This window comes from Dipodomys ordii, unplaced genomic scaffold, assembly GCF_000151885.1.
Source record: "Dipodomys ordii isolate 6190 unplaced genomic scaffold, Dord_2.0 Scaffold44, whole genome shotgun sequence".
Classification (NCBI taxonomy): Eukaryota; Metazoa; Chordata; class Mammalia; order Rodentia; family Heteromyidae; genus Dipodomys; species Dipodomys ordii.
In genome coordinates this window covers 7,054,025-7,064,172 of record NW_012267260.1, presented here as the reverse complement: position 1 = coordinate 7,064,172, position 10,148 = coordinate 7,054,025, and the positions used below count along the sequence as shown (strand labels likewise).

The window sequence follows — 10,148 nt, the reverse complement described above, 5'->3', positions numbered from 1 at the left end:
CCCCCGGCTGGGGCCGTGTGCGCCCCGGGAGCCGGGCTGGGGCCGGATGCGGGTGTGCACGGCAGGCCTCGGGATCTGGGAGCGGCAGTGGCGGTGCTCCCCAGGGCCGGCTCTGACTGCGCAGGACTCGGGGGAACAATAGGGCCGCGCCGTCGCCCACCCCGCACACCACACAGCACTCCAGCGTCCCGGTTTGACGAGGCCACGTCCTGACGTGACTGGCGGGGCTGCGAACTGGAGGGAGGCTTCCGTCCCGGAGGCCGCGGCGGCCCCGGCCTCCCTCTCCTCCATCTCTCGCCCCCCATCGCTCGCTGCTCCCCGCTTCTCCGGCCTCCCCTCCCCCGCCCGCTCCTCACGATGACGTCACGGCGGGCGGCGGCGGCAGGTGCGGCGCGGACGCGCACGCTCCTTCAGGCGGAGGGATCTGGGGCGGGGCCCGCGGTGGGTGCTCCGCCTTATATAGGCCGGTCGGAGGGCGCCGGCCGCTCTCTCGAGTCAGCCCCGCGCAGCGCTCCTCGCGTGTGAGTCCGACGCCGTCCGGGCCCATCTCGCCGTCCAGCACCGCAGCTCTTTTCCCTGCACGGTAAAGCCGCGGCCTCCCTCCTCGGCGTCCCCCTCGGGGCCGCTTCGCGGGCTGCTTCCTTCCGCCCGGCCCTTTGCAGGCCGGGCTGCCCGGGCCGGGCCGGCGTGCGGGGCGACGCGCCTGGCGCAGGTCGGGGTGGCGGTGGGGGCGCCGGCTCGGGGTGTTCGGGCAACATTGGAGAAGTCCGCCCGCACAGCGCTCGCCTCCGGGGGCTGAGCGGCGGCCCGACGGGCGGGGTGCGGGGCCCCGGGCGGGGGGGTCGCCCGCACGTGGCGGCCCCGTCGGCGTGGGGCCGTGTTGGCCCCCCACTTCCGGACGCGCCTGCGGGAGGCCGGCGCGGCCTCGGGGCGCCCAGGCCGCAGTGACTCAGCGCGCCCGGACCCGCGTGTCTGCTCCCTGCTTTGTTTCCGTGGGGCTCGCGGCGTGGGGAGGCACGCTTCCGGCCGGCTATGCTTCCAGATCTTTCCTGCAGAGGCTGGGGGGCGGGGCTGGGGAGGGCAGGTCTGGGAAGATTCGTGGGTCTTTCCCCCGCCCCTCCCTGATAGCCGAGATTGTTCTGGAAGCTTCTGGAGCCTGGCGCCCCGCCCCAATGCCCGGATGCTAGGGCGATGGGAAGGTGCACAGTGGCGCCCCCTCCTCGCGTGGCCCCTGCCGACAACCTCGGCCACCATCTTTTCGGTGTTAGGTCTTTAACTAGTCCGCCTTGTGTGGGGTCCCGGTGAGGCCTTTCCCCAGCGCCCCTTTGTCCTGATGTGGTTGAGCCTTAGTGGCCGTGTGACCGAGTCGGGTTACCTTGCCTGGCCAGAGGCAACTGCACAATCCAATCCTTCAGCAGACCAGAGGCCTTGCAGGGGCGGTCATTAAACTTGGTCCTGCCCCAAATTAAAGAAGAGATTGTGGCTGATGACTACGACCAGTCCCTGTGCGAGTGACCTGGTGATCTGAACGGAAAACCTAGAGTAGGGTTGGCATTCAAGCAGACCAAGCCATGCTGAGAACCTTGGCCTCAGATCTCACGCTGTTCAAAGTGTGGCTTTGCATTTAGTGGAGAAATGTTACATTTTCACTCCAAATGGGTTCCTGTACGGTTACAAAGAAGTCACTTTTCAGTCGAAGGAATGGAAGATACAGTACCTACCTCAAGACTTGGGTGTGAAAGGGTTTGAAACTCAGGTGGACTTGAGGGAGGTTTAGTGATTGATAGGATCATCAGCTTCTTTAGTAATGGTGGTTACTCTTATTTTTAGATGCCTGAGGAAGTGCACCATGGAGAGGAGGAGGTGGAGACTTTTGCCTTTCAGGCAGAAATTGCCCAGCTTATGTCTCTCATCATCAATACCTTTTATTCCAACAAGGAGATTTTCCTTCGAGAGTTGATTTCCAATGCTTCTGATGTGAGTATAGCAGTGTGGTTTCTAACCACAAGAGGCAAGGGTAGTGTAGTATTTGAGGACTATTTCTGAAGAGGAATAAACCATCACTAATAAAAAGAATTTGCCCTTATTTGAAAGGCAAGGTGTCCTGGATCACAGGAAAAACTAATGTAAACTGACATTTAAATATTAAAGGCCAGTAAAATTTGAGGGTATCTACACCCAAAGCCCTGTTTATCAAATTTCAGGAAATAGAACTGTGGGAGGGGTCTTTTGGGTGGGGGCATGAAAGTTGGAGTAAAGGTAAACAAATGGCAGTCCTGGTGTTCAGTATGTGGAAAATCAACTATGCTACTTGGGGTCAGGGGCCCTAATTGGAATCTAGGGGGAAGCGAAGGAATGGGTGATAGTGTCCCAAAACAGGTTATGCTTAATAACCTATTATATGAAATACTAATTCCTCTGTGTAATACTTTTGTTTGCTAGTCCTGAGGCTTGAACTCAGGGCCTAGGCACTGTCCCTGAGGTTCGTTTGCTCAAGACTAGCACTCTTACCATTTGAGCCACAGCACCACTTCTAGCTTTTACTTATGTGGTACTGAGGAATTTAACACAGGGCTTCATGAGTGCTAGGAAAGCATTTTGTATAATTTTCTTTTTTTTTTTTTTGGTCGGTCGTGGGGCTTGAACTCTGGGCCTGGGGGCTGTCCCTCAGCTCTTCAGCTCAAGGCTAGCACTCTACCACTTGAGCCACAGCGCCACTTCCGGCTTTTTTCTTTTTCCTTATGTGGTGCTGAAGAATCAAACCCAGGGCCTCATGCATGCAAGGCAAGCACTCTACCACTGAGCCACCTTCCCAGCCCCGAGATTTTTTTTTGTCGGTTGTGGTGCTTGAACTCTGGGTCTGGGCACTGTCCCTGTGCTCTTCAGCTCAAGGTGAGCGCTCTACCACTTGAGCTACAGCGCCACTTCCGGTTTTCTGGTGGTAAGAGTCTCACGGACTTTCCTGCCCAGGCTGGCGTTGAACCTTGGTCCTCAGATCTCAGCCTCCTGAGTAGCTAGGATTACAGGCGTGAGCACTGGCACCCGGCTTGATTTTTCTTTCTTGTTTTTTTTTTTGGGGGGGGGTCCGATCGTGGGCCTGAACTCTGAGCCTGGGCGCTGCCCCTCAGTTCTTCAGCTCAAGGCTAGCGCTCTACCACTTGAGCCACAGCGCCACTTCCGGCTTTTTTCTTGATTTTTTTTCTTTAAATATAAAAAAGACATGGACTTTACAATGTGGGGGAGGGGAAGGAATGGTAGGGGAAAAACAAAAGGGCTAACAGTGCTTGGTAGGAACTATAACCTCTGTACAGTATCTTTACGATAAAAATATTAAAAAATGGAATTAAATGACTTGTATTTGCAGGCCTTGGACAAGATTCGCTATGAGAGTCTGACAGACCCTTCCAAATTGGACAGCGGCAAAGAGCTGAAAATTGACATCATCCCAAACCCTCAGGAACGGACCCTGACTCTGGTGGACACAGGCATTGGCATGACCAAGGCTGACCTCATAAATAACTTGGGGACCATTGCCAAGTCCGGTACTAAGGCATTTATGGAGGCTCTTCAGGTATGGCATGTCTCATGTTCACATCACCACTTAGCACTGTTGCTGCCTGTTACTTTCTCTAAACTTGTTTGGATTGGAATCTTTTTTATAGGCTGGTGCAGACATCTCCATGATTGGGCAGTTTGGTGTTGGATTTTATTCTGCTTATCTGGTGGCAGAAAAAGTAGTGGTGATCACAAAGCACAATGATGATGAGCAGTATGCTTGGGAGTCCTCTGCTGGGGGCTCCTTCACTGTCCGAGCAGACCATGGTGAGTGCGCAGCTTGGGGTGGGTTCTCTTTTTTTTTCATGGGGCCTGAACTCTAGGCCTGGGTGCTGTCCCTTAGCTCGAGGTTAGCACTCTACCTTTTGAGTTACAGTACTACTTTTGGCTTATTCTGCTTATGTGGTGCTGAGGAATCGAACCCAGGGCCACATGTATGCGAGGCAAGCACTCAAACACTGAGCCACCTTACTAGCGCCTGGGGTGGGTTCTCTAGGTAAGCAAACGCCACTCTTTCTGTGTGCCCTCCTGTGCTGATATGGGGCCTTGGAATCAGGCCCAGGGTGCTGCAGCATTAGTTTTTTACCTGGAGGCTGGTGGTTGACAATTTGAGCCATACTTGTGCTTATTTTTTGCTGGTTAGTATTTGTAAAGCAGTTTATTTTCACTATAATCAATGTTCAACATGACATCTTCCAAACTTAAAGTCAATTCTTTTCTAGGTGAGCCCATTGGCCGGGGTACCAAAGTGATCCTCCACCTCAAAGAAGATCAGACAGAGTATTTGGAGGAGAGGCGGGTCAAGGAAGTTGTGAAGAAGCACTCTCAGTTCATAGGCTATCCCATCACCCTCTATGTAAGTGTGGGCTGGAACCTGTCTGCTGTTTTGGGAGCTCATGTCCTCTGACTTTGCTTTCCTGGTGTTGCATTCTCCAAAATTTTAACTGTTAAATCTGGCATTTTAGTTGGAGAAGGAACGAGAGAAGGAAATCAGTGATGATGAGGCAGAGGAAGAGAAAGGTGAGAAAGAAGAAGAAAAGGATGATGAGGAAAAGCCTAAGATTGAAGATGTGGGATCAGATGAGGAAGATGACAGTGGTAAGGAGAAGAAAAAGAAGACTAAGAAGATTAAGGAGAAGTACATTGATCACGAAGAACTGAACAAGACCAAGCCCATTTGGACCAGAAATCCTGATGACATCACCCAGGAGGAATATGGAGAATTCTATAAGAGCCTTACCAATGACTGGGAAGATCATTTGGCAGTCAAGGTAAGGTTTATTCTCATTTTCCTTGTGTGGACTAAACGAGAGCAGGTGCAAACTATTGACAGGGAATGTGGCACAGAAGTGGCCTAATTGATTGTAGCTAGGAACAGAGAAAGCAGTTGGCCAAAATGGAGAAACAGACCATTGGTTCTGATGTACCCCACAGGCTTAATGTTCTGCAAGGATTGTGTATACACAACTGGTATAACCAGTACCATTGTAGACTTACTTGGTGTTGGCTCAAAGGAAGTTTCTCAGTGATCCTTGGGATACCCGTTTAGTTTTATTTAAATGCTTTAGTGTATGTGACTAAGAAGTGTGTTCAAATTACTGCTAGCTCATAATTTTGGGTTATTTCAGCACTTTTCTGTAGAAGGTCAATTGGAGTTCAGAGCATTGCTCTTCATCCCTCGCCGGGCTCCCTTTGACCTCTTCGAGAACAAGAAGAAGAAGAACAACATCAAACTCTATGTCCGTCGTGTGTTCATCATGGATAGCTGTGATGAGTTAATACCTGAATATCTCAGTGAGTATCTCTGAGACCTGTTACCTGGGAGTGAGTGTCTTTTTTTGGTTGGGTAGAGCACTGTTACAGATCTCCAGTCTATTGCAGTGGTCCTTTGCAGCACTTTAGGTGGCAGCCTGCTAGGTAGCAGAGGTTTGTGGGAAGAGTAGAACTTTCTCTGCTTTGTGGGCAGCCAGGTCTGGTCCAGCTGTGCTGAACTTTTATGTCTGATTGCAGACTTTATCCGTGGTGTGGTTGACTCTGAGGACCTACCCCTGAACATCTCCCGGGAAATGCTACAGCAGAGCAAAATCTTGAAAGTCATCCGTAAAAATATTGTGAAGAAATGCCTTGAACTCTTTTCTGAGCTGGCAGAAGACAAAGAGAACTATAAGAAATTCTATGAGGCATTCTCAAAGAACCTAAAGGTGAGGCTGATGTTTAATTCTGCTGATATCACACTTAGCAAGTAGGGTGCTTCCCCATTCAGAGTACCAGGTTCCAGTTGGATTATTTATTCTCTCCTATTCCAAAAGCTTGGCATCCATGAGGACTCTACTAACAGGCGGCGCCTTTCTGAACTGCTGCGCTATCACACTTCCCAGTCTGGAGATGAGATGACTTCTCTGTCAGAGTATGTCTCTCGCATGAAGGAGACACAGAAGTCCATCTACTACATCACTGGTGCGTTGGACCCGGGTCTTGATCCAAAGGGGTTCTGTGGGTAAGGACAGGTAGAGGGACATATCCCTGCTTCCTGGGAACTGGCGCTAGGAAGAGGTTACACTTAATAATTCAACTTGCAGGTGAGAGCAAAGAGCAGGTTGCCAACTCTGCCTTCGTGGAGCGAGTGCGTAAGCGGGGCTTTGAGGTAGTGTACATGACGGAGCCCATTGATGAGTACTGCGTGCAGCAACTCAAGGAGTTTGACGGGAAGAGCCTGGTCTCTGTGACCAAGGAGGGTCTGGAGCTGCCAGAGGATGAAGAGGAGAAAAAGAAGATGGAGGAGAGCAAAGCCAAGTTTGAGAACCTTTGCAAGCTCATGAAAGAGATCTTGGATAAAAAGGTTGAGAAGGTGAGCCATTTAGGGACGAAATGTACTACTTGTAACCACCTGCATCTGTGGGTCAGACTTATGCTAGTGGAGATCCCAGGGAGTTTACTGTTAAATCTTAATTTTATGTCTTGCTTGGTATAACTCAAATCTTGTCAATACTATTGATTCCTCCTTAATTATGTCGTGAGATTTTATGTGTCAGTCCTGGGGCCTGAATTCAGGGACTGGATGCTGTTCTTGGCTGGGCTTTGCCCTTGCCTTTTTCTCAAATGTCTCAACTAGCCTAGAGTAGCCATGAGCCTCCTGACTACAGATGCTGCCACCCTACCCTGCTGAACTCTTTAACTGTCCACAGGTGACAATCTCCAATAGGCTTGTGTCTTCCCCCTGCTGCATTGTGACCAGCACATACGGCTGGACAGCCAACATGGAAAGGATCATGAAGGCCCAGGCGCTTCGAGACAACTCCACCATGGGCTACATGATGGCCAAAAAGCATCTGGAGATGAACCCCGACCACCCCATTGTGGAGACGCTGCGACAGAAGGCGGAAGCAGACAAAAATGACAAGGCTGTCAAGGACCTGGTCGTGCTGCTGTTTGAAACTGCACTGCTTTCTTCTGGCTTTTCCCTGGAAGACCCCCAGACCCACTCCAACCGCATCTACCGCATGATCAAACTTGGCCTGGGTAAGCTGGAGTCTAGTGAGCTTGTGGCTAGTTGTGGGGCTGATCTCAATTTCTAACCTGTTCTTCTTGTGAGACTTACTTTTTTTCCCTTTTAATTTTAGGCATTGATGAGGATGAAGTGGCAGCAGAGGAGCCCAGTGCTGCTGTTCCTGATGAGATTCCCCCACTGGAGGGCGATGAGGATGCTTCTCGCATGGAAGAAGTAGATTAGAAACTCCCAGTGGAAGGAAGCCTGCGCCCTCCTCTGTATAGTGTCCCCACGCAGCCTAGACTGGCCCTGTCCCACCTCCCCTCCCTCTGCTGATGATTATCTTCTCTCCTGTCCCAAGTCCCAGGCAGGAAACAAGGGATTCAAGCCCTAACCCCCTCCTTCCCTCTGCCAGCAGGGTTGGGTGTTGTGTATTGTGGTTTTTTTTTGTGTTATGAGATTAAAAGTATGCAAAATAAAAGATGGAGTTTTATACAATTCTCTCCCTTGTAAAGTGGATATTGCTGCTTTTTGCTACAGCAAGCCCACGTGGTGTTCTCAAATCAGTCCCCTAAACTAGGCCAAAACACCAGACCACTTCCATTGCAGCTCTTTTAATAAAGTTAAAAGAAGTAACACTTCCCAAATACTAAAACCTGCAAGTGGCTCCAGGACCCCCGACAGTGCTAGGGACAGGACTGGGCGAAGCTTGAGGCTTCTCTTCCCTGGAGTGAACAGGAGGGGATGATGACAGGGAACTTGGGGTAAGAACCCCTTAAGTACCTTGGGCTGACAAATGGCATCCCCCCCCCACCTCAACTCCACCCTGGGACTACTGGCAAATGGATGGGGTCTTAAGGCAAAAGGAAGGCTGCCTCCTCACCCCACAGCTTTTCCAAACAGCTGGTCTGTGATACTGAGAAGACCCTGCCAGAGGCAGAGAACACTGGTGTGGTGAGGTCCTCTGGCTTGCCTCAGGCACTGTCCCCTCAGACTTGTACAGGAGGTTCCGTGGGGACAGCCTTCTTCCCCCGCTGTTTTAGCCGTCCCCGGGCATAGACTCTGAGTAGGAGGGCAGCAAAGACCACAGCCACCCCAAGTCCCCCTACCACGGTGATGGTGTGCCCATAAAGCAGGCAGGAGAGCAGGATGGCAATGGCCTGGCGGAGGGTCATGATGATGGTGAAGACGGCAGCCCCAAACTGCCCGATGGTGTAGAAGATGAAGACCTGGCCACACGCAGAGCAGACTGAGAGCAGAAGGGCGTGCGCAGCAAACTCGCCGTGCCGCCCCATGAAGCGGGTCCCCTCCAGCAGGGCGCCCTGCTGGAGCAGGGAGACCACCGTGAAGAGGCAGGAGAAGAAATTGACACCAAACATCATCTGCACCGAGGACATCTTATAGGCGAAAAGGGCATCCTGCCAGTTTGAGGTGAAGCTGTCAAAGGCAATGTAGCCGGCCAGTAAGATGAGGCCTGAGAGTGTGGTGGCCCGGGAGCTGCGGGGCTCTGGTCCACTGGACAGCAGGAACATGCTGACACCAATGGAGATGAGGCCAGCCGTCAGGTACTCCCAATGCTCGTAGCTTCGCCGAGACACCAGCTTTCCCATCAGCATGACGGGAATCACCTTGGAGGCCTTGGCCAGCACCTGCGTGGGGAAGCTAATGAACTTGAGAGCTTCGTACTGGCACCAGCTGCTAAGCACATTGGTCAAGCTGGCAAAGGAGTACCGGTACATGGGTGCCCCGTGGCGGGGCTGCTTGCAGAGGACACAGTAGAGGCCAGCCACAACCAATGCCAGCACGCGGTTCATTAGCACCAGGAACTGCGAGTCTGTGAAGCGTTCACCTGGTGATGTGGCGGTGGCCCCATAGCTGCGGGTCATGACTCTTTCCTGCAACACGCCCCAAGTCAGGTAGGACACCTGGGTGAGGGAGGGTGGAGACAGTAAACAAGAGGAGGAAAAGCTCTCAACCGCTTCTCTCACCCATTCTGGGGGAAGATTCTAAGTGATTTCATGGACAGTGTGGGTATGTGATCTGGTTGCTCTGTAGCTGCTTCCTCTTCCTCCTCCCAAGGCCAGATTCATTTGTAAGGAATCAAGTGTGTGAAAAAACAACAGTAACCCAGCTTTAGGGCTGCCCAGACCCCGACTGTCCCTGCAGTTGGCATGTTCCAGCTGGCTCCATTCCAAGCGTTTTCCTATCAGGGAGGGGTGGACTCCTAAACTGAACACAGTATGAGCGAACCTGTGTGAAATGCCCCACCCTCGCACCTCACCTGCAGTACTGAATTCACTCCCCAAACTTTAACGACTTACGACGTCTATGATAGGGCAGTGCAGAGGAAAGTGTAACAGCAAAGCAGAAATTATCAGATAGTAAGACGGGTGTTCTTCTGCACTCAATGTTAAGCAACAGTGTACCCTAACTTTCAAGACCAATGCTAGGGGAGGGAAGAGGCAGAGGGCTGTGTAGAAAACACACCAGCAAACCTTTGGGATGAACAGGTTGAAAACTTTTGAGTCCCTGCCCATGGGTACCCAACCCAGGAAGAGAAGTGGAGTCAGCCTACCTACCTGGAGCCCTGAGGCACAGAAGACCAGCTTCAGGGCCTGCCAAGAGGGGGTGGTCTCTACTGTTTCTGTCCGGGGAGCCAGGGGAGCCTCATCAGAGGCCTTGGGCTCATTGCCAAACACACAGGCTTTCACCAGAGGGAAGCAGAGACCTCTGCCTAAGGAAGACACACGAAATCAAGTCCCCGACCACCTCCAGCGCCCCAGAACCGCCAGCGGCCAGCCTCCCCCGCCCTTCCCCGCCCCGCCCCGTCCCACTCCAAGTTATTGCCAAGTCCTAAAGCCGGACCTAGAGGCTTCCCCACCCTGTCGTTTCCACACACCTGTCTCCAGGTAGTTCTTCCGCCTGAAGTACTGCACCAGGAGGTAGCCGGGCACCATGATGCTGCCATAGCCGGCGGCATTCACCAAAAAGCGGAAGAGCCACAGCTGGGTCCACGCCTCCGGAGGGGCTTCGGGCGCGTCCCCCCCGGCCCCGGGGGAGGGCAGCGCGGCCAGCACCAGCAGGGCGCACCACCTGCGGGGCCGGG

The 10,148-nt window shown here is 52.7% G+C and overlaps 2 protein-coding genes across 3 annotated transcripts; one reads left to right on the top strand and one right to left on the bottom strand.

The window, feature by feature from the left end:
* Positions 1–483: 483 nt before the first annotated feature.
* Hsp90ab1 (heat shock protein 90kDa alpha (cytosolic), class B member 1) lies at positions 484–7,545 on the top strand. Its single transcript, XM_013019128.1, has 12 exons — positions 484–583; positions 1,831–1,977; positions 3,365–3,571; positions 3,663–3,822; positions 4,278–4,411; positions 4,521–4,826; positions 5,184–5,349; positions 5,566–5,756; positions 5,865–6,012; positions 6,135–6,403; positions 6,741–7,074; positions 7,176–7,545. The coding sequence occupies exons 2-12, from the start codon at positions 1,831–1,833 to the stop codon at positions 7,283–7,285; spliced, it is 2,172 nt and encodes a 723-aa protein (XP_012874582.1). The 5' UTR covers positions 484–583; the 3' UTR covers positions 7,286–7,545.
* A 201-nt stretch (positions 7,546–7,746) lies between these two features.
* Slc35b2 (solute carrier family 35 (adenosine 3'-phospho 5'-phosphosulfate transporter), member B2) lies at positions 7,747–10,136 on the bottom strand. Of its 2 annotated transcripts, XM_013019135.1 has the most exons (3): positions 9,942–10,136; positions 9,622–9,776; positions 7,747–8,967 (listed from the first exon to the last, which is right to left on the bottom strand). In XM_013019135.1, the coding sequence occupies exons 1-3, from the start codon at positions 9,997–9,999 to the stop codon at positions 8,032–8,034; spliced, it is 1,149 nt and encodes a 382-aa protein (XP_012874589.1). In that variant the 5' UTR covers positions 10,000–10,136; the 3' UTR covers positions 7,747–8,031. The 2 variants fall into 2 exon arrangements, with proteins under 2 accessions (XP_012874589.1, XP_012874590.1); XM_013019136.1 differs by lacking the exon at positions 9,622–9,776 and having other exon boundaries at positions 9,942–10,022.
* Positions 10,137–10,148: the final 12 nt, after the last annotated feature.